Source organism: Diceros bicornis, chromosome 8 (genome assembly GCF_020826845.1).
Source record: "Diceros bicornis minor isolate mBicDic1 chromosome 8, mDicBic1.mat.cur, whole genome shotgun sequence".
NCBI lineage: Eukaryota > Metazoa > Chordata > Mammalia > Perissodactyla > Rhinocerotidae > Diceros > Diceros bicornis.
In genome coordinates this window covers 81,539,814-81,563,298 of record NC_080747.1, presented here as the reverse complement: position 1 = coordinate 81,563,298, position 23,485 = coordinate 81,539,814, and the positions used below count along the sequence as shown (strand labels likewise).

General features: G+C 43.0%; 1 protein-coding gene across 2 annotated transcripts in view; it reads left to right on the top strand.

Annotated features, from left to right (window-relative positions):
- The first annotated feature begins 619 nt into the window (after positions 1 to 619).
- TSPAN5 (tetraspanin 5) overlaps positions 620 to 23,485 on the top strand; it is a 157,522-nt gene continuing 134,656 nt past the window's right edge. For both annotated transcript variants that reach the window (XM_058547550.1, XM_058547549.1), the window contains exon 1: positions 620 to 1,030. In XM_058547550.1, coding sequence (XP_058403533.1) covers positions 950 to 1,030 — 81 coding nt within the window. In that variant the 5' untranslated portion in view covers positions 620 to 949. The remainder of the gene's footprint in view (positions 1,031 to 23,485) is intronic.

The following is a 23,485-nucleotide window of genomic DNA, read 5'->3' as shown; positions in this document are numbered from 1 at the left end:
CCCAGCCAAGTCCAAGACCTTTTTCCTCTCCGGCTCAGTGGCATGGCGTCTTCTCTTGCAACATAACCCGGTGGTGGAGGAGGGGGCGTGAGTGTGGTTACAGCCGGAAGCGGGCTCGTCCGGGGGCGAGGGGCTCGCAGGATCCCCGCTCACCCAGCTCTCTCGCCCCGGAGCGACCCCCTCCCTGCCGGCGGCGGAGAGGGACCCGCGGTTCGTCAATCCCGGTCCCTCCGCCAGGCTGCTCCCAGTCGGCGTGCTCCCAGGGCGCCCTTCCTCCTCCCTTCCGCCTGGGGTGCTCCGACCTACCCCGCCTCAGCGCTCGGGGTCGGGGGCGCTCGGGGTCGGGGGCGCTCGGGGCTGGCCAGAGAAGGGGCGTGGAGAAAGGGAGCGCGAGAGCGGTGGAGGGACGAGGCGCCGCGGCTACGTGGTGCCACAGCCGCCGGTGAGCGCCCGAGCCCGTGCGCGCGCGCCTGGCGGGGGCTCGGGCGGCGGGCGGGGGAGCAGCGGCCGAGCGGGCGGGGCGCGGGGCGGGCGGAGCGAGGGGTGGGAGGGCGGGCGCGAGCGGGCGGGCGGCCGAGTAGCGTCTCCGCCAGCATCTGCCGCGGCCGCGTTTGCCCGAAGCTGGGAGACGGAGCGATCGCCTGGCGGACGGACGCGGGCGCTCGGCTTGTGCTCCGGGCCAGCTTCGGCGAGGCTCCGGGCTCGCAGCGCGCGGCTTCCCCGCCCGCTCGCGGCCACCTCGGCTCCGGCGGCCTCGGCGCGCAGAGGGCTGGAGGTGCGGGAGCCGCTCTCCGTCGGTCCGTCCCCGCGCGGCTCAGCCCGGGCCGCCGCGCTGCGGCCCCGAGCGGCGCCCCCGAGCCCCCCGCTCCCCGCCGGGCTGCTCCGAGCGACGGTGCTCCCGGGCTCCAAACTCGGGCTGCCGGGGCAAGTGTCTTCATGAACCCAGAGGATGTCCGGAAAGCACTACAAGGGTCCTGAAGTCAGTTGTTGCATCAAATATTTCATATTTGGCTTCAATGTCATATTTTGGGTAAGTTGGAGCGCTTCTGGGATTTCAACTATTGTGGCCGATCAATTCGCGACGATTTCCTCCACGTTGCTCGCTGCCTTGACTTTTCGCAGCCCCTCCGGCGCTTGCCGGAGCAAGAAGCATTTGCCTTCCGCTTTTCCAGCTTGCGCGTTGGAGAGAGAAACGATTAATCCTTTCTAGGAATGGGAAGAGGTAAAAAGGAAAACCAAGTCAGACAGGGGGCACCCAGGCCTTGGGGGTGGCTTTTTAAGGGACCAGTAGCAAGGATGCAGATGAAAGAAAGGACTCGGCAGTTTGAGAAATGAGCAACCACACGAATTAGGTTTGATGCCAGTGGGGCATGGATGTTGGGCAGAGCGTGGTGTCATAATAGGGAAGGCTAAGCGGGCAGAGCAGACCCTGAGGTCCACCTTCTAACAAGGATCTGATTGGACGAGGGCTTGGCTCCGCGTTGCCGCGGCTGGTCTGTGCCATGCTCAGCGTGTATCTTCTTGCACCATCTCTGGCTTTGTGTAGGATGCAGATGCAGTGGTGTATGGTTCTGTAATGTGCACGTAAATAACGCTTCCTGCAAGCTCTTCCCCTTCTGCTGGAAAGCGCTTCTTTTGCATAATAGACTGTTCAGTGGGCGTGTGGGGTGGAGGGATTTATTTCTATATGTGTATTATCGTCAGGATAATAACAAGTCGCCGGCAACATATGTTTCCATGTGTTCGTGCCTCACGTCCTTCTTTTCTAAGGAATGACATAAGAGTGCGCCGTTTTGGGGAAACCTTGGAGAAATGCAAGGGAGAGGGTGTGCGAGACACGTTTTATTGGGGGTGCCAAGAGAGCAGATGCTTGAACGCAAGGTTCAAACCACGCTCGGCTGGCACCACAATGTGCTGGACACCTATTGTAATTAGGCTGGGATGCCTCTTCTTTTGTTTCGATTCTTTTCCTTGATCTCGTAGACGTGTTCAGCAAGCAGACAAAGAGTTCACTGGGACAAGGGGAAAACGTTGGTTCAAAGGCCGTATTCTTTTTCCTCCCCATCCATCCCATCCCATCCACTTGCCTACTGGGTACTCCTCTCCCCAATGGGAAGGAAAGGTGGTGGCTGTTGAGGGGCAGGGGGTACTCCAAGTTGCTGTTTAGTGTAGGTTCAGTGTGAGATAAACAATAATCCAACTGCAGGATCAATAATCCACAGCAGTCTGAACACAGGGTGTATTTATTTTGATTCTCCTTTAATTTTGGCCATTTGCTGTAAACATATGCATCTATGAAAATAGTTGTCAATACAGCTCTTTGTATTCTCCTTTTTCTACCACACAGTTGCCGGGCTGTTTTATTTTTATCTTCTGTTTTCTGTGGGAGTATCTTGCCTTGGTCACGCCTGTTTTGCAAAAGGAAATGGAAGGGATTGGAGACCACTTTCTGTGTCAGCATGTCATCTGTCCTCAGGACTGATAGAGATAATGAGGGGACCCGTGAATAAATATCATATCCAGTCATTCACAGGCAGTGTTTTGCCAGTGACTGTACACGATTCCTGTCGGTAGTCACCCTGCTCCCTGCAATCAAACACTGCTACAAATATAGGAAGAAGAAATTATTTTCTTTCTATGCTTCTTTTTTTTTCACCTCTGCTGGAAGTATTTAAAAGTGGTGGGTAGTCACATTTTTGAGTGAGGTGTTTTGATTTGATCTGAACTGGAAACTTGGTGACTGGGAGAGAGTCAGGACGATTGACCTGGGGCTGGAGCTTGTTGCGGTGGTGAGTCCAGGCCTCTCGATTCTACTTGAACACTTCCAAAAGTTGCACATTTCAGCTGCCAGGCAACAGAAAGCACCCAGGGGGCTTTCTCTGTAGTTTCATAGCAGGAGGTGGAAAAGAAATAAAGGGATTGGGGCCTGTTTCCCTGAGAGTTTGATGTGATTTTGTAGAGTGTACAGCGGTAAATTTAGTATTTTTTGTGGATTATGTTGTAGCAAAACCTCTGGAATGGTGGAGAGCTTCAAAGAATTGCAGAATGCTTGCTTAGAGAGTTCCAGAATAGAGCCACATCTTGTCTGATTTGAAGGTCTTCATTTTTGGGGGGAGTTTTATGGGAAGCCTGAAAGCAGATGTGGGCTGTGGAACTAAACCAGCTGCCCCAAGCAGAATCATATGTAGACGCCTTTGTCATAAGGGCCCTTCTCTTACTCTGCTTTCTACTCACTCTGTCCCTCCTTCCTATGCCTAAAGCCTTCCACTCAGATACCCCCTCATGCCTTTCATCCTGCCGTCTGCCTCAAAATTACCCTGTATTTAAATCTCCGGGTTTGTCAGTACCCTAGTCTCTGGTGGTGATCAGCAGGAAGGCAGCCATGATGCTTGACCAAAGTAATTCAGACTAAGATGTTAGTGAGTGGAAGAACTAGGGTCAGTAACTTGGTAGCCTGCTTCTGTGAAGTTGCGCACCTCTGCTCTCTACTGTGACTGCCACAGACAGCAGGCTCACTGCTACTCTTACGCTGTTACCAAGAAGAGACTGGAAACAGAGAGCGTGGTTTCCTGGTCGTTCATTTTCACATGGTGAAATGCTAGAATACATCTGAAATACATTGAAGACATTAGGAGATAAAATTCTGGTAAAATAAAAATTGAAAATCTGGTAGCAGTAGCACTAAGAGTTTGGTTCTCTTACTGATGAGTAGTTTGACTACTTGCTAGTCGGTTCACTGCCCTGGGCCTCAGTTTCTCAGTTGTTAAAATGACATCTCATTCAAAGATGCAAGTTACTATGTAGGAACAAGTTTGTATAGGTATTTCAAAGATGCCCAGAACTGAGCTAAACTTGGTATGTGTCCAACTCCTAGAAATAACTTCATGCCCCATCTGCCTTACTTCCAGCTAGTAAGGATCACATAATTCCTAACAAAGTTTTGACACAGATTGCCAATTCGGGCATTCAGAACATATAGCAGGTTGCTGTAAGCAAGCACATTCTCATTCAATGTTGAAAGTTACCATGTAGGAACAAGTTTGTATAGGTATTTCAAAGATGCCCAGAACTGAGCTAAACTCAGTTTAGCTGACAAATTGTCAGCTGGACAAATTGTCAAGTTCTTTTTAGCTCTGAAAAAGAATGAGTGAGTTGAGTTCCAATATGGCGCAGAAGAAAAATACAAGAGATGAGCACTAATATATAATGAAAGTAGCATATATTGGGACACTTGTTAAGTTATAGACTTTTTCTCTTACTGAGACTTGTCTGCAGATCAATTTTATTACTTCATTTCTTCCTCAAAGATCCTTTCATTAAAAAAAAAATTCTTTCCCTAATTTCTTCTTGGCTTCTTCACTTATTGGTATAGAATGCATTCTTCCCTGTCCCCACTGTGCCTCTCAAATGTAGTCCTGTGAGTCATTAAATATATTTTTATTATTAGAGTTACAGTTTCATGTGTAAAAGCTGAATCCTTTTATATAACAGTGGTAATGATTTTCTGAGTAACAAAGTCAGCATCGTGTACATATTCCTTTCTCATTAGTTATCACAGAGTGGTGGGGAAAACCTTATTTTCCCTATTTTATATTGGAAGAACTCAAGCCAGAAGGGAATTGATTTTATTGAGGGTGTCACTATACTAGGACATTTCTTGGAAAACCCTGAGGCTACTTCGGGGTGGAGGAGGGAAGAGAAAGGGATTTTTGTTTTAAAGTTGCTTCTTTTGGGTACTGAACCCCCACATTCCATCATCCACCATTAATAGATGTTTTCCTCTGGACCCTTCTTTATTCTGGCTCTAATACTTCACTGTTCCTGGGCAAGTAAATTGATCTCATTATTCTGGTTATCTATTGCTACATAACAAACAACCCCAACACTTAGTGGTTTAAAACAGAACTTTATCACATCTCACAGTTCTGTGATTTGACCAGGCTCCTCTGGGCGATTTGCACTTGGGATCTCTCATGCAGTTGCAGTGAGATGTGGCTGGGGCTGGAGTTATCTGAAGGCTTGTTGGGGTGGGATGCTCAGGATGGTACACTCACTTGACTGGCAGTTGATGCTTGCTGAGAGCTCAGCCAGGGTTGTTGTCTGGAGCATCTACTTGTGGCTTCTTCCTGTCTCTGAGACTGGAAGAAGCAGCCAGTGAAGGCTACATCCAGATCTGACCCAATGCCGCTTGCGTCTGTCCCTCTGCTTAAAGCATGCATGGAGTCTGCTCCATTTCAAGGGGGTGAGGAAAGAGATTCCGTCTTTGGATGGACAAGTGTCAAGGTCATGTGGGTTGTGGCCATCTTCGGGAAATACAGTCTGCTGCACTAAGCCTTAATATCTTGTTTATAAAGGAAAGATAATGTTATCTAATGGAGTTGTAAATTCAAGGATTCAATGAGATAATGTATTACCCAGGACAATGTCTCACTATTTAACAAATGGTGAATATGATTAGTGTCATTGTCTCTAGGTTTCATACTAGTTCCATCCTGGGATATAGAACTTCTGGAATACCTTAGCCTGGTACTTTGGTGTCATTACTACGAGGTAATGATGATATTCTTAAAATCTGCCAAGGAGATTAGGCGAATGGATTCAGCAGATTTAATCATCACTTATTAGAAAAAAGCCCCGTGGATCAGTGGAAGCCTTGAATGGCTTGGGAGAACCAAGTCATTTTTCTCTTCTCTTTGCTTTATGGGGATTAGAAAGCCTTGGATACTTGAGGCCAAATTTCTCTTTGATGTGCTTTCAAATATTACATGTATCTTTAAGTGGAGGTTTATCCAGGGTGGATGGCAGAATGTTGCATCTAATTTGTTTCCACAGAGCTTAAATTCAGAGAGGAGAGAGATTTAAGGAACCTTGGGGGGACATCAAGTAGGCAGCCTTATACTATGATTCACTGTAAGTTGTAAGAAGTTCTGGAATGATGATACATCAGCAGTTTATAAGTCATAATTTTTGTTTTAATTTGCTAGACATCTGTTAACTTCGATGGCAACCATACAGGAGTTTAAATTGCCTTTTGAATTACAGGGAGATGGTAGGAAGAAAGCTAAGTATGGTTATGAAAGTGTCATATGGGAAAAGTGTAAGAAAGGTGTATAGACCTCAGTGGGGAAAGTAATTGAACACTGTCTTGCTTGGTCTGGCCGCTCACTCTTGGGTTGGCGAGAAGACACTGAAGCATTCTCACTTGATGACACGCCTGTAAGATTGAAATGAAGCCAAGGGGGAAAGTTGGAAAACCAAATAATGTTCCACCCACCATAAAATTGCCAAGGTGAGCTCATTTAGATGGATTACTCTGTCTTAGTATGTCCACAGTGATCATTAGTCCCTGGCAAAAGGCGAAAGCAACCTGTATTTTAACAGAGCTTTATAATTATGATGTCTTTCTTCTAAGCATCTCAAAGCGTCTTACAAGCATGTTATGACATCTTTGTGACAGATGAAGCAATTGGAGTACAGAGATGTGGAGTGACTTTTGAGGTGTTGAAGAACATGTCAGGGTTTACTTTTAGAGTGTTAAGTCTCTTCCAGAAACTATAGCCCTAGCTTCTCATTTGAAACTTATTTTAGAAGATGCTTGTTATTCTATAATAAAACGTCAAGTAAGTCATTTACATCTGTTCATAATTGAAAAGTGATAAAGTTTTTGCATATGCCTCAATTAACACCACCCACAAGCACAAAAAAGTTAGGATGAAAATGTTGTTAAAGAATATGAAAGAATAATAAACGATTGTGTAGTCTATTGAAAATTCATAAATGAAAATTAGAATATTAAAGACAATGTTCTTGAGTCACATGCTTCTTTCTATAAGTAATGCTGATGACTGTCTTAAAATCCTGACTTCAGACTTCCAAATCATCAACTTCACTGGATTGTAAGGGCCTCAACTGCAGGGGCTGTCTCTCAGTCATTTTCAGAAGTTCAGTGTCTAGCACATTGACTAAAAAACAGTAGGTGTTTAATAAATGTTTGTTGAATGAACAGACTACTAAATCATTGGAAAGGCGTCATCTCCTCTAACTTCCTATTCAGTGAGGTGTTTTCTCTGTAATGTCCTGCCAACCCTCCTAAGGATGTATCTGTTTTTGGACCACTTTAATCATTAGAGAGTTTCATCTGTCCTCAAACTAGATGTAATCTATTTCCCTGTAACTTCCATCCTCCTAATTTACCGTTGTTGATTTTTAATTTTTATTTTGAAACAATCTCAAACCTATAGAAAAATTACAAGTGGCATAATTTATTTTTATCCTGAATCATTTGAGAAAAAGTTGCCATTATGATGGCTATCACACCAACACTTCAATGTTTATTTCCTGTAAAGTAGGATGTTCTCCTAGATAACCAGATAACAGCCATCAAAGCCAGGAAAGTACCACTGATACATTACCACCATCTAAATCTTAGGCCTCATTCAAGTTTCCCACTTGCTACAATCATGTCTTTTAAAGGAAAGGAATCCGTTCAGAACCCCACATCGTATTTACTTACATCTTTTTAGTCTCTTTCAGTCCTTCTCTGTCAGGATCCTAACACTTGAAGGTTGTAAACCAGTTATTTTGTAGAATGTCCCTCAATTTGGGTTTGTCTGCCATTTCCTCATTCTTAGATTCAGCCTGTGCATCTTTGGCAGGAAAATTACAGAAATGGTGCTGTATTCTTCTTGTTGCATCCCACTGGGTGGCACTGATTTCTGTTTGTCCCACTACTGATGATGGTACTTGATTAGTGTTGTCTGCCAAGCTTCTCCACCATAAAGTTACTCTTTTCCCTTTTGTAATTTATACATATTTTGTGGCAAGTTACTTTGAAACTATGTGAACAGCCCATTCTTCATCAAATTTTCAATCTATTAGCTAATTTACATCAGTAAGAACTTATGGTCTCTTTTTTTTTCAGTGTGTTTTAATTAAACTGTTACTCTTGTTACTTACTTTGATGTTCCAGTTGGTCCCAGGTTTGGCCAGTCAGTGGCTGTCTTTCCAGGATGCCTTCTGTGCCCTTTTAACACCCATCATTCTTTGAGCACTTCTTCGCTTTCTGGCAGAACAAGATGTTCCAAGCTCATCTTGTAATTTACCAGTGTCATCTTTTTTATCAGCCATTTCTCCAAGGAGCCCTGGTTCCTTTGAGTGGGGAATGGTCTTTAGAAGCCCATATCTGGTCACTATGTGTGTTCGTTGCTATGAGGGTGTCATCACCCCTGAGTCTTCTCAGGGACAGAACTATGGAATATGTGTATGTATATATATATATGTGCACACATACACAGATTTACATCTGTATTTCTATATCTGTCTGTATATTTTGAAAACCATGAGTTCATGGTGATACGTCAGATCCCTGTCCAATACTAAAGGATTTAGTCTAGGTTTTTCTTTTCTCTTATTTATAACTACCTTCTCTGACAGTGAGATTCCTGGCTCCCATTAGTCTTAACAATTTACTTATTTGATAAACCTCCCTGTATGTAGCCAGTCTTCCATTGCTGCCCTTGCCCCTCACGTCACTGCCCTCCTTACCTCCTGGTGCTCCAGCATGCTGTGCCACACCCCCACACCCCCCCAGTGGATACCCTTCTCACTCTGATCAGGCTCTGATACCCTGCTCTGGGCTTCCAAAGTATCCCCCCATACCTGCCGCTGCACAAAGGCCTACCTTGCTTGGTCTCCTCTAGTGACTTTAGGACTGAATTTTTCAGGAAGAAGGGAAGGGCCTAGGTTACTCTTGAGTGATTCAAAATAAGACTCTTCTCTCTTCTCCATAGCCCTTCATTATTTAAAAATAGCCATTATGTCATTCCTAAACCCTCTGTTTTCCGTCTTTAGAAGCTCTGACTTCCTCCATGTGTTCATCACGTACTATTTCCAGACTATTCTTTGTCCTGGTCATGGTACTCTGCCTGTGGTCCCATTTGGACACACCTCCATTAATGTGGCAACCAGAATGGAACACAGTTTTCACAGGTGGTTCCAGCCACCCAGAGAGCAGTGGACTGCTACTCTCGAGCTCCCCCTGAAGTCCCTAGGCCATGCTGGACCTGCTGGCAGCAGCCTCCACTACTGCCTGGATTCGCCTTTAGTAAGTTGCTCTCACAAATTATTTCCTCAGTTGCTCATCTAAAATATGGGTAAATAATTCCAATAGCTTGCAAAGTTGTTATCCAGTATTAAATGAGATCACGCATGTGAAAGTGCTTTGTAAAAGTTAAATCTCTCAATACAAATATTAGTTATTAACCCAGGTGAACCGCACATGCTTTTCCTGGCGGCCAGAGATCATTGTTGGCTCAAGTTGAATTTCTAGTGAAATGAAACCGTCACCTCTTTTTCAAATGAACTTCTGTTAAACCCATCTCCCTGGGCTAAGTGCTAATCAGAAGCCCTAAACACCCCCAGTTAATTATTTGAATTTAGCTTTAGTACTGTGTCTTTTTCTTGTTACTGTATATTTATCCGTTCTGGCCCAGTGGTTTTTAGACAGTGCTGCAGCAGCCCTGGGCCTCCTTGAGGTGCCCCCAGGCCTGAGTGGGTGTGTCTCAGACCTCTCTTTCCCCCAGAGAAGCTCAGCCATTAGGTTTGATATTTTGGGGTACCATGAAGGATTCTGCTTAAAAAAAGGGATCTGCTGCTTAAACAAACAATCGAACTCCACGATTCTAGCCTTCAGATGTTTTTGAATCTTGGTGGTCGAGGCATGTTTTAAAAAAATGACTCTTTGTAGAGGTTTTTCTCTTGTGTATGAATGTCTTCACGCATAGGAAGTCCATGTCACTATGTAGGGTGACTTCTGTAGGGTTAGTGATATTTCACCCCTTTATAGATGTAGCAGCATAATTAGTAAGCTGTGAGGACATTTTAGTCTTCCCACCAGGGCATCTGATTCAGTAGGTCCAGGATGGGGCCCTGGTATTAGTGGTTTTTGTTTTTTTGAAATCCCTGCAGGTGATTCTGATACCCAGCTGAGGCTGAGAAGCTCTGGCTTGTTTTTTCTTGGCAAGATGTGGCCTCTCTTCCCATTGCTCTTTGGAGGGGACACGGGGGAACTGGGGGTGGGTGATGTAGAGCTGGGACCAAAGGGCGGCTGATTTCACCAGCACATGAAGCTAGTGTTCTTGGCTTATGAGAAAAAAATAATGTGGCCTATTTTATCCCTCATGGAATTTTTTATTAATCCAAAAATGCCAGTTTATTTTTAAACCTGAAAGCCCTAAAAACAAAAGGAGAAAATCTCTGCTAAACAGAACTTCTTATGCTGCAATTAGTGTGCTAAAAATTAGCATCGTATAAGGGTAGAAGCTACTTATTTGTTCAACAGGAACAACGAAGAAATAGGTGTCTTGTTCCTTCGCCCTTGCTGTCCTGCAGTGGACAGCAGTGCAGTGGAGCGGCTCTAACGGCTCATGCCGGACAGCCAAGCGTCCTCCCTTCAGAAGTCAGCCTCCCTGTCCAAGGTGCTCTTCCTTTCAGCCTCTGTTTCCGGGCTTCCTCCTGTGCCCTGGGTACCCTCGTCTGTGGGGTGAGGGGAGCTGCTTTCTACATCACCATGGCAGTTTCTTGACTCCACTCTGCTGTAATTCCACGACAGGGACATTTCTTGTATCATATCCAAATTTGCAGCACTCACAAAGAACTGACAGTAAAGCAGAGACCCACCCCTGATATTTGTCAGTTTTTTTTAGAAGGAAAAGTTTCAACGTAGAACGTTCAGAGTATGCATAATGAATTTTCCTATTATTTTCTTGACTTCTTTCTTTCCCCTACCCCCGTAAAAAAAACATCAGGTATTTGATTATGGCTAGGCTCCTAAAATGGGAATCTTTTGAAAGAAATAAAATTTTGAATAAAAATCTCAATTATTTCTCTGAGATGTTTTACTGGGGCATAGTTACCGCCACTTCTAACAAACAAACCTAGAATGGTGTGTGAACCCTGTGGTTAACACTATGATGTCATCTGCATGTACATAAAGGATCGTTAATTATGAAATGCAAGGTATAATTTTTAAGTAATGTACTCACCAACCTCAATAACAAAATAGTATTTGGAAGTAGATGTCAAAGCATTTTGGCTTCCCTCATTGAAAGGGCATGGGGACGTTCTATACCTCTTCCAGCCACTATCTACTATTTAGATAAGTATTACAAGACATAGGGCTCTTTTTACTTGTTGAAATTTTTTTCTAAATTATACTTGGCCCTAAGGCTGGAATTTCTAAAAATCTGGAGGGAACAGCTGGTGCTCTAATAAATATTCAGGCCAGCTATTTTAATGCTTTGTACTTAATTAAGTAGTCCTAATAAAAGAGGAATACTTGACTTAAGCATTTCTCAAAGTATAATGTTTTGCTTCCAACAAAAATTTCCCCCAACTGTTAATATTTCCCCCAAAGCAGCCTTAAAACTTAATTCTGCCAAGTAAGTGGTTCTAATCACTGGTGAAGCATTTAATGCCAAAACTTAGTTTTCGTATTTTAAGGTATAGTTGTCTCAATGTGGCCCAGCCCCCTGATGAAGACTCCACAGCCATTGGCTTTTTGGAAAAATTCTTCATAGGGTACAGTACTGAGAGAGAGAAGGTTCATCCTGACTTGGGCATTCTAGTGCTCCGGTGGTCGGCAGGCAGGAGAGTCTGGTGTTAAGGAGGTTGGACTTTGAGGATGTCTGGATTCTTACCAACTCCGTTCCCAGGCTGTGACCTCAGCTTACTTACTCACCCTTGCGGCGAAGTGTCCTCCTCATCAGCAAAGTGGCATTCTTAGTAGTAGTATTAATCAATGTTATTAATAGTAGTATCAAGACCTAACATCTATCTCAGAGTCATGAGGATTAGAGGAGTTGATATGTAATAACTGCTTGGAATACTCAATAGGTCTTAGCAATTATTACTCTATTTCCTCAACACCCGTAATTTATTTTGTTTTTTCTTAACTTCTTTCAGAACCATTAAAATAATCTTACATTGTAGCATATATTTTTGTTCTCTGTAAGGTTCTGCCTACATAAGTACATTCTCAAAATAACTAAAGGGAAAAAAGATCTAACAAATGTTCACAATGTTCTTTTCATTGTAATGAATGGCATGCAATTCTTATCATGGATACCAGGGCATGAATTTGCATCTATTGTTTGTTGTTAATTTTCCCATTTTTCTTTACCCCGTTAGATTCACTGTTCATTTTCTTTGCAAAACTGAACTGTCTCATATTAGTGTTTTGTCCTGGGAAGTTGAGTTTCTGATGTTGAGCTCTGGTGTTAGGCCTAACACCTGGGGGAAATAGAAACATTTTATTTTCATCTGTTAAGTCTGGATATTCTGGAATTATCTAGTCTGTAACTATATATTTTTAGCTTCTACAGTATCATCAGTCCTGCATATTTTGGTCATTGTTTTCCTCTGTGTATTTCAGACAAATTCTTTAGGTTGTGAAGGTGAACATCAACTCAGTGATACAGATAACTCAAGTTTTCCCCTTGTATGTCCTTCCAAGTGGTGCAGAGCTAGGATTTTGGCCTGAGCTGCGTGGATCATTCACTAAATGAGCCTCCCATCTTGGTGAATGAGTGGCCGCCTGGCTTCTCCTCTGGGGCATTAATGCACTGAGAGCTGTGCTCTTTGCCTCCAGTACTGTCACCTGATACAGAAGACCCAGGCTGTCCTATTTCCAAGCATAAACTTCCCTCTAACTCTAGCTCAACTCTGAGAAAAGGCCAGGGCATGCTAACTTAGCAGGTGCAAGGAGCCTTGTCGTTCATTCCATGCAGAAGGTGTGCAGAAAACCCCAGCCCTTGAAAGGGGGAAGAGGCGGGATGAATAGGAGGGTTAAGTAGAATTTTTCTATAGTATTCATTGGTAAAAAACCATGATCCATGTAGTATGACAGGATATTATAGGAGTGTACTTAAAGTAATTTTAGCTTATCCACAGCACCCCCAGCACTGCTGGTTTAGATCCTCTCATTGATTTCACAATCCATTGATGGTTTGCGACTCCCCATTGGGAAAGCACTGAAGTTGCCTCCTTGGCCTCCTGACTCCGCTAGCCGATTTCCGAGAGTTCAGTCATTTGCAAACTGCCTGCATGGTTTCGGACAAACTCCTGTGCCACCCCAGTTTCTCAGATTTTAACGTGCACGCAGTTCACGTGGAGATCTTATTTAAGATGCAGATTCTGAGTCAGTAGGTGTGAGGGGGGCGAAGGTCTGGCACCTGTAATAAGCTCCCAGGTGAAGCTGAAGTTACTGGTCCACTGGTCTCATTTTGAGCTACGAGGATCTAGACCATTTCAGACTTCTTTTCTTTTAAATCGACTTCATTTTTAAACCTTAAATACATTTATTGAAAAGGAAACTTGAAAAATGTCACTATTCAAATGCATGTGATGACAATAATATGGCTGATTAACTTCTAGGGAGCTGTTGGTGCCTGCTGGCAGGCTGGAGTCGGAGGCATATTTCCCTGTGTTACAGTGGAGGTTAACGGGTGTACACAGTGTTCGACATCCTGGCATCAAATGGAGACTTGCTCCTTGACTAGACCAGAGAATTAAAAGAGAGTTGAAAAGGAAATGACTTTGCTTATTCAAGGTTTATTTAATGCTGTATTCTAAAATTGCCACCTCTGGCACTCCAGGTCACCAGGGAATCGCGCTTTGGGGAACACTGCTTTTAAGTAATTCGCGGGAAGGCATGCATTTATAAGCTGAAACTCTTAGTGAGATGGATGAATCTCTAGAGGTAAAATGGTTAGGGGAGGAGTGTGAATTTTTGCCGACTCTGGGTTTTGTTTCCCATCAGGGGAGAAAAGAGAGGGACATCCCCCATTTCTGAAAAGCTGCTGACCCCAGGCTAGTGACTAGCTGCACCTTAGGTATAAAAAGGAAAATGCTTTGGAAAAGAGTATCTCGGGCCGACGGGACGTCAACCTCAATACTTAGGAAATCTGTCTCAGTGGGTTTCTTCCTCCACTCGTCCGTCTCCTCTTCAAGTACTGTTGATTATGTTCAATTTTGGAATGAGTCCCTTTATTTGATGCATTTTTTTAGAATAGGGCACTTTTTCTTTATGTCTTTCTATTGTAAATACTATACAGCAACATTAATATACCTTTTTTTAAGGAAAAGAAATTTTAAGGAAAAGAAATCCCCAAAATACTTTCTTTTGGCTCAATTATATTAAAAGTGGAGACTCCTGGTCAAATGCTCTGAGAGCAGTGAATAAACATCCAAAACAAACAAATAAAAAACTGTTTTAGAGTTTTGGTTGTTGTCACTTACAAGGATTTGAATTTAGCAACCTCAGTGACTTAACTTTGTAAAGGAAAAATATGCTTTTCCATCACTAGCTTTTAAGCATTTCTTCTGACTTCCCTGGCATTTTTCCTCCTCAGGATAGCACTTAGAATAAGTGTTTCAACATACAGAACAAATATCTTGTGAATAAACATCAATTTCACACAACCAAAAAAAAAAAAATCAATAAATCTGCTGTAGGCATTTGAGAAACTGTACTTTTAAAGGAAGGAGTTATAGCGTTAAGTAACTGAAAAAGAAAAACTAAAAAAATAAGCTCTTAGCTTTAAATGTTTTTCAACATGACCTTTGGGTAGACAGAAGAATGTAGATGGGAACTCTCTGAGGGCCTGCTTTATCGTTGGTGCCCGCTTATCCAAGGATGGACAGCTGCTGCCCACGTGGCAACTCCCGTGAGAAATGCTACATAGTATTTTTGTTTTTTAATCTCATGACTAGAAGCCTAGGGAAAATAGTGTTTCTTTGGTACCAGTTCTTTTAGCTTCCTCTGTTGGTTTTTGAAAGAATAAATTGAAAGAAGAGATGGCTAGATGATATATGTCGCATTTTCATTTTTTTCCTGAGTCTGCAGGATTTAATAATCCCTAATATTCTTACTGTATGCTTTGAGAGTTTTAAAGTTGCTCTCCAGTGAGGATTTGAAACAATTGCATGAAAGTTTGAAAACAGCGTTTTACTCATCTTTTTTTAAGATGCAGAATCAATATTTTAGAAATGAAAGGATTGAGGTCACTAAACAGAGGATTGAAATAGCTTTTATATTTTGTGAAATACAAATATATTCTATTTAAACATTGATATATATCCTTGGATTTTTAAAATATAAATTATCCATATATATCCTTCATGTGTATTAAATATTGATCCTGGGAATTTTTTTTGTGTGTGTAAGGAGGTATGTGCTTTCTTTGGAGAAAGAAAAACTATCTAAATGACCATGTAACCTCTAAACAATTTCATTTGCGACAAAAGACTAAAATTTCCTTATCACGGTGTACTTTAAATATATGAACTAAATGAAACTTTTTTTAAGTTAAAAATAAAAACCAGAGGTCAGCTTTAGTATCTAAGACATAAGCAGAAAAAAAGGTTATTATTGTATTTTTGGTTCTTAGATGAAGACTAGAAAATAAATTCTTTGAACTGTGAAACTGCTACACTTAGCTGGAGGCACCAACAGATCATTAATTGTTGCTAAGAAACTTTCAAAATGCAGTTTTAAAATTTTAAGTGTCCTTTCTATTGAATTTCCCCCTCTTCACCCCCTTCTCTTGGTGATTTTAATTCCAAATTGAGAAGACAGGGCTCTTTGCTTTTAGGGAAGCGAAGTCTCTTTCTTACTCTTTAAGAAGGTTCACCTGTGAATGAAAGAACAGAAGGTTGGAATTATTTTGGCCTAGAATTGCTGTGCAAATATTAATTTACTTCTTTGGCAGGTCTTTTTAGTGCCCAGACCATAGGGAGGAAAGCAGCAGGCCGTCCGTAGGCTTATGCGCCGCCTTGCCCGGGCTCCGAGGCCCAGCGCTTTGCCTGCGTTTGGTTATACTAAACAGTTTTGGCGCATTTTGATTAACATCAACCTTGCTTTTGTTAAGTAAGAATTCAGGTTATTTATTATGTATTACTCTCGTGCTGTGGAATGAGCAGACTCAAAAACTCCTGCTTCATATGGATTCCATATGTGGCTTTTAAGTTAGCAGAAATGCAAAGGCTTCCAATTAATTTGCCAGTCAAGTTGCATATTGAATAGATTAAGCTTGATGGCATAGGTATTATTTGAAATTCTTGGTCATGTCTAATATTGTTCATATTTCATTTAAACAAGCTATTAGGTGTTTAAAGATTCTGTGATGATGAACTTAATCTTCAAATTCACCTATGTCCTATTTTTTTATTACTAAATGCAGATACCCGTGGAATTTATCTTGTTTGTTTTGCACTGATGAGCTCCAGATAGTATAAGATGATATTTAAAAAAAAAGGGGACATTTACTCTTTATTTCTGTAATTTAACTCCCCCCTGCCCCCAATGCTAGGCAGAGAATATTGCAGCGTTTAAGATGGTGGTTACGAGTGAGACGACTGAGGTTCAAATATTGGCCTTAACCCTTCCAGGCTGTGTGACCATGAACAGTTACTTCATCACTCTGTAGTGCTTGCCTCTAGGATGGTTGTCAAGATTCAATGAGATGGTACCCCGATAACCCTGAGCATGGTGCCTAGGAGGGGCGAGCGCTCAGTGACTTACAGCTGCCCGTGTGATAGAGTGTGGAGTAGATGACTCCTCAGCACAGGTGCATGTCACCTGGGAAGGGTGTTGCCGGTGTACAGGAACCTCATCTTTCCTTGTTAGGGACGTGCGTTCTGTATAATAGAACTTTTCCAGTCATGCCAAACTTCGTTTTCGTTTGTCCTTCACCCACTCTGGAGGAGGTTGTATTTCCATGCCTTCCTTTGGCAACTGGATCTATCAGATGGCTTTTTAGCCGGGGCAGCTGCTCTGTTCCTGTCTTTCCTGGACCCTAATTTCCTCTCACTTTTAGCTGTGGCTGTCCACCATGCTCATTCCTGGCAGGTCAGCCCTCTGTTTCTATATCACAAATGCCAGCATTTCTCATGTCTTGCCTAGAGGGTCATTTTGAGACCACAGATTTACCTGGGTTGTTTTTTTTGTTTTAATGGTAGTATATGCAGAACATTTCAGTTTCAATAAAATAACATATATAAATATGCCTAGAAAAGGACCTAAAATATAGAAGTTACCCAATAATTATTAATTGAAATAAGTTAGTTGAATCTAAAGTAATTTTCTTAGCTTAGGAACAAAATTAACATCAATCTGGGCCCCTCTGCAAATATTTTTTATGCACAAGTAGCTATGTTTATGAAGTTTAGTTTATTAATATGTAATTATGATGGTAATTACAAATTTCTAATTGAATTTATATTTATATGCTTACAAGTTTTTGTAATAAATGGTGTTTATGGGCTGTTGAACTTTAAGGAATCTGGCATTTAAAATTTTTCACTGTATGGGAAGTAAAAAATATGTCTGAAAAATCATTGATGTTAATGTAAAAGAAAGCTGCATCCCTCCCCAAAGTTAGTGTCTTTCAGAGTGTGAGCGTTTGCCAGGTAGAATTTTGTCTCATTGTTTTTCATTTTCTGAGCTGTTATAAGTGGTTTCTCTTCCTTCATTTATATTTTGCCTTCTTGTTCATTTCTAAACATAGATGAGTTTCCACAGGTGGAGGAGGTGAAACAGAAAGGAGGAGGAGAAGCGGGTGGGCCACTGTATTGAGGAAGGATCTTCTTGGGGGGATCCCAGACTGTGCTATTGGACTAAACAATTAAATCATGCAGTGTTTCAAAGTACCTTTCCAATGAGCAGCATATGCGCTGCTTTTGTAATCTATGACCTGAAGGGTGTGGGGGCTTCGTGTGGAGGATTTTCCAGGACCATGAACCCCACAAGGATAGTCATCTGAATTTAAGAATACGTGCAGGTTGTTGGGAGACGCGCCTCCACAGCTCCCTTGTGCTTCTGTATGTATTGCTGGGTGTACTAAGAATGCTCTTTAGCTGGGCCATTTCTTAGGGTTGTGTTTGCAGCGAGCAACCTTGAAGGATGAGGTAATGTCTCTCTTTGGAACAACGAACAATCTCACTTACTGCTTATTATAAAGCAGCAGGTTCCCCAAGCCCAGCTTCCTCAGCTGTGATGCAGACATAGAGCAGTATGTGCAACTTCCATCTGGGCCCCTCAACACCACTGTCATTGGACTCTGGGGGTGAGGAGAACTGACACAAACATGATGCTCCTGCTGCCTGCTGTGAATAATAAGGTCCTTTGTCTCTGACCCAGAGTCTCAGGTCTTCTGCCAGCTCCCATGAAACAGTACAGGCTTATTTATTACCTTGTAAGTACGGTAAAAGCAAATCAAGGCTGGACACAGCTGTGTTGTGTATAAGTTGATTACAAGTTCACTGTGTTCAGATGTGTCCTCTTTAGAACATAACTTGTGCCTAACCTACAAACAGTGTGATTAGGAAGGTGGTGGTGGATGGCTCCTCAGAGCTTCTCAGGTTTCTAAGACCTGATGAGGACTTCTTACGCGTGTGGTATCTGTGCCACTGGTCAATATGACTCCAGGGAGCCAAGGGAGACCAACGCATCTTTACCGAGAATTGTTGTATCCTGAATTAGGTAAAACACAAAACTGACACATGTGAGTGGTTGATTTCAAGAGCATGGAGCAGCAGAATCCAAGATTATTGATGGCAGTGGGAGGAGAGCACAGAACGTTAGGAGCCTGGACAGCCCCAGCGGGCACAGTTGGGCAAGATGCAGAGATTGTCAGACATCTGGCCCTGAAAGAAGAGACAGAGGTGGGCAAGTCCAAGCCAAGGCAGTGGACCAGAGCTAAGAAGGGGCAGGAAGAGTCTGTTTCGGAAATAACCAAATTGGACTGGAGAAGAGAATTTGCTTGCTTTTTGATATCTGCAGAATGAATTGTTTTCAAGCCATCAGTTAACCCGCCTATAGGAGAATGATGCTGAGATCACCTCCAAGCTGGCTTAGGTGATGGAGAGAAGCATTTATGACTAACAGTCGTGCAGCTAATGAAAGCCAAGTAAGAGCATTTGTTCAGAGCAATATTTTTTCTTTGTAATGTATCTATGAAAGTGTATTTACTTGTTATCTGCAGTAAGTATTTGCTTCTTCCCTCGTCAAAAGAATAATACATCTATGTGGTAATTAGGCCTGACATTAAGGTTCTGGGTGGAGAGAGGACTCTCAAGGCTCAAATATATGAGCTGTTGAAACCCCACTCCTGTTGCTTCCAGTATGAGTCTCATTGGCATTTAGTCAGAACCGAATTCTAAATATTTTTTATTTTTTTAATAATTTGTGGAAATTATTAACTGCCGGCACCCATCAATTGAGATCTGTGATGACTGCTGAAATCTAGGGATTCAGTAAAAAAACTCATGGATCAGGAAGTGGATTTTAACAGGGAAATATCTATGAGAGTGACCCCCTATCCCTGAGGGCCACCACCACGTATAGCGACATAGGTTGTGAACTATACAACTCCCTGGGATGTGCATGATGCTCCCTGGAGTTGTGCAGTGTGGCTGCTTTGTGTGCATTGGGCAGTCATCCAAAGGTTTAAATAAGTGGCATATAAAGTGGGTGATTCTTTTAAGTTGAATGGGTTCAGATGGTTGTTAGTGTGATAAGTAGCACCCGTGCCTTTCAGCCCTTGAAGAGGAACCTGGTGGTGGTGGTAAGGATGATGAGCATGATGAGGGTGGTGAGGGTGGTGAGGGTGGGGCATCTCTTGGGGAGTTGGGAGCTCCTAGCCAAGGACAGGGTTCCTCAGTGTGACAAGGAGTGCTCAGGTGTCTCAGGGCCTTGCAGACAGGGCCAAGAAACCTTAGACCAGGGTCCACTCTCCACCTGGTCCCCATTGGGCCCAAGGAGACCTGCAGTTGCTGAATCTCTGTTGTTGTACCTTTGAAGCCAAGTAAACTGTTTGTTCACTTATGTTAATAAATGAATAAGCCTAATTACTCATGTTCAAAATAATTAACCCCTGTTTGCGAAGTAAATCTGTGTGCAGCTACTTTTGACTCTTGAATCCAGTATATTATCAAAATAAGAAAGCTGCCAACCAAATTTTTTCATTTTTTCCCCCCTTCCCAAAGCCCCAGTGCATGGTTGTATATCTAGTTGTAAGTCCTTCTAGTTCTTCTATGTGATCCGCCGCCACAGCATGGCAACTGACAGACGGGTGGTGTGGTTCTGCGACTGGGAAGCAAACCCGGGCTGCCGAAGCTGTGAGAGTGCTGAACTTTAAGCACTAGACCATCAGGGCTGGCTCTCAGTTTCTTAATGTAGTTACTTTACTTTAATTATATATGTGAGGTGTTAGCTAGTTTAAATGCGCAGATTAATAGAGATCATTTTTATATGGAGTTATTTTCATTGCATACCTCTGCAAGTAATTTTAGGAAATAAAGACCAAGTATTAACATACAAACTTTTCTTCACCGTTCTTAATGCATTCTCATGTAAAACTTAAAATTTTGCAGGGTGGATTTAGGAAGGGGCTAACAAAAGGCTTGGGAGTGGAACTCTCCCCCACCACACAGAGATACGCTGCTGTAATCCTCTGCAACAGTCTAGTTCTGTTTCACCATTTGAGTTTTGAGAAACATAGCCCGAGGAGAACATCTGTCCTTATAGCTAGGCAGAGTTACCAGCCCCTAGGACGTTCCTTGTTCCCTGCCCAGGTGAGCTGGTAACCTTCAGAAGGAAAGCCTGGAGGACCTCTTGATCACTCCTATACCCCTTTCCCTCGCAGAACTCACTGTGTTTTCTGCAATAGGGTTTTGGATAGTGGAAGGCAGTGGGACTTGGAATCGTAATGTCTGGGTTTGAATCCCACTGCCGTTATTTTCTAGCTATCTTACCCTGGCTCATTTTAAGCTCTTTTTCTGTTTTTTGTGAGGAAGATCAGCCCTGCGCTAACATTCATGCCAATCCTCCCCTTTTTTTTGCTGAGGAAGACTGGCCCTGGGCTGACATCATGCCCGTCTTCCTCCACTTTATATGGGATGCTGCCACAGCGTGGCCTGGCAAGCACTGCATCGGTGCGCGCCCGGGATCCGAACCCAGGCCGCCATCAGCGGAGCGCGTGCACTCAACCACTACGCCATGGGGCCGGCCCCTCATTTTAAGCTTTTTAAGTCTTAGTTTCCTCATAGGGAAAGTGAGTATGTGGGGAAACAGTTCTCCATAGATTTCTCATGTTTCTGTACATCTTGCCAGCTGAGGTACTGACTTCCTTTGTTCTGGACAGTCTTTTCAAGGATGTTTTATGCTGAAAAGCTTTGGAAGATAGATGCCCAGGAGAAAAATATTTGGGTTCCCTAAGTTCAGGGGTCTTCTCTTGTAGCGCAGTTCACTGTGTGCGTCCTCTTTGCATTGTCCTGTGGGAGTTGTTGCTCAGGGAACCAGTGCAAATGCTGATACCATGGCTACTGCTATTTCTGTGAGTGATAAACTGTCCTTTGTCTCTGACCCAGGAGTTTCGTGCCTTCTGTCAGCCTCCGTGAAACTGTGGTAGGCTAACTTGTCAGCTTCTAAGTGGGATAAAATCTTGGACCCTGCACAGTACTGCAAGGAATAATACTTGCTCAGTCTTGAGTTGGTCAGTGTGCTCTCTCACTCTCTTTACCACCTGTCTCTGCCTTGGTTCAGGTCATTACTTGTTCTCATTTGCATTATTGTGGTACTACTGCCTTCCTTCCGCAGTGCTCCATTCCCCCCACTCTACTGCAGGGAAATTTCCCTAGTGGCAAATCTGATTGTGTCACACTGCCCTGATTTAAATACTTAAATGGATCTTAATTTGGACAGGATTAAAGGCAAACTCCATTATAGGGACCTTGCCTATTTCTCACCTCCCACATCCATATTCTCTTCCTCAGCTATGCCTGTGTGGAGCAGAGGTAGGGATATTTGATGTCCATTATAAAATATTCAGGTTCCCGAAGTTCAGGAGTCCTCTGCTGTGATGCAGTCCTCTGTGTATACAGGTGTCACCTGGTCCTCTTCCCATCACCTTGTGGGAATTGGGGCTTGGGAACTGGTGAATCGTGAACTTATTTATGTTTCCTGACTCTGTAACTTTGCACTTAGGTCTGCTTTCAATGATGTTTCTGCCGTTTCTGTCTACCTTCTACCAAAGATACGGTATCTGCCGTAAAAAATTGTAAAGAATAAAGAGGTCATGAGTGCAAAGCACTTATCTCAGGGCCTGCTGCAATTGTTCTTAAAAGAGTTGGTTCCAGAATTACAACTTTTGGGAACTCTTTACTAAACTTCCTCCCACCCCACCCTATCATTTAGCCGCTTAGTCATTTAACATATATTCCTTATAGCTCTTTTTCAGAAATATTTTTAAAATCATCAAAAATACACTAGAATCTATGATAATACTGAAAAGGAGTTTATAAATTTTTCTTCTGTCCAGTTGGAGCATGTATATAGAGAGAGGCTGTGGAATGCTCTTAGCTAAAGAGTGCCAGCCTGGCACACTGCCTTTTTCATTTAGAGTGGCTCTGGGCAATCTGTTTTGTAGTCTCTTTTTTTCTCTTTTAACACCCTCTTTTCCACCTGATGGCCTGTGATTCTCAGCAAATTGTCTGTTATCTAAAGGATAAATCAAAGGTGGGTTTAAATAGTTAAAATACAAGCTGGCTATTAAATTGTAAATTTCACAAGTTGTCACATCATATGGATTGTGTTCAGTCTAGCTAGGTTCACCATTGGAACCATTTTAAACAATGGTGAAAAGATAAAGACGTCAGTCAATAAAGCCCTCCCTCATGTAGGGATTATGTTGTTGGCACTGTACCTCCATAGGGCGCTTGCCACAGTGGTCATCTTTGGTGCTGACTCAGTTAGGGACCCACGTCCCTGTGGTCTTTGAGGCCCTTGTGGGAGAGGACCTGAACAGGGTTTTATTCCAGGTCTCGACAGGGCCTGGATCCTAGAAGGCATTCCATAAATTGTTTTGAATGCATGAATGACTAAATAGGAAAATGTGAGAGTGCTTAGTTAACTGTAAAGCATTAGCCAAATGTGAGCGAATTTTGTTCCCCCCTTTCTCTGATGTGGAAAGATGTGCTGGTGCAGGCGTGGGGGTGCTGACAGTAGAGATTTGGGGTGATGGAAAATGCCTATTATACTTGGCTTTCTCCCTTGTGCATCTGACCTTCTCTTTCACCTCTCTCCTTGAAAGGTTAGCAAGCCTGGCTCTGGAGGAAGTCCAGGTAGCCTATCGTTCTGACTTCTGTGATCCATTTTAGTTCAAACCTAGAGGGCTTTCTAAAGAATGGGCATCTTTTGTCTCTTCCCCCACCCCCTCCAGTTGGGTTTATAATACCTTTAATCCTTTAATTCTCTCCACCTCTATTCTGGTCTTCATCTGTAGAGATTTATCTCTGACACCATTCTGTGTGTCCAGGGTAATATCTTTCCTCCCAGAGCCACAGATCTTCCCTTGTGTTTCCTGAATACTTTCTGGGATCTTTTTTTTTGAGTGAGTTGTGGTATGTCTGGTAAATATAGTGGTGACTA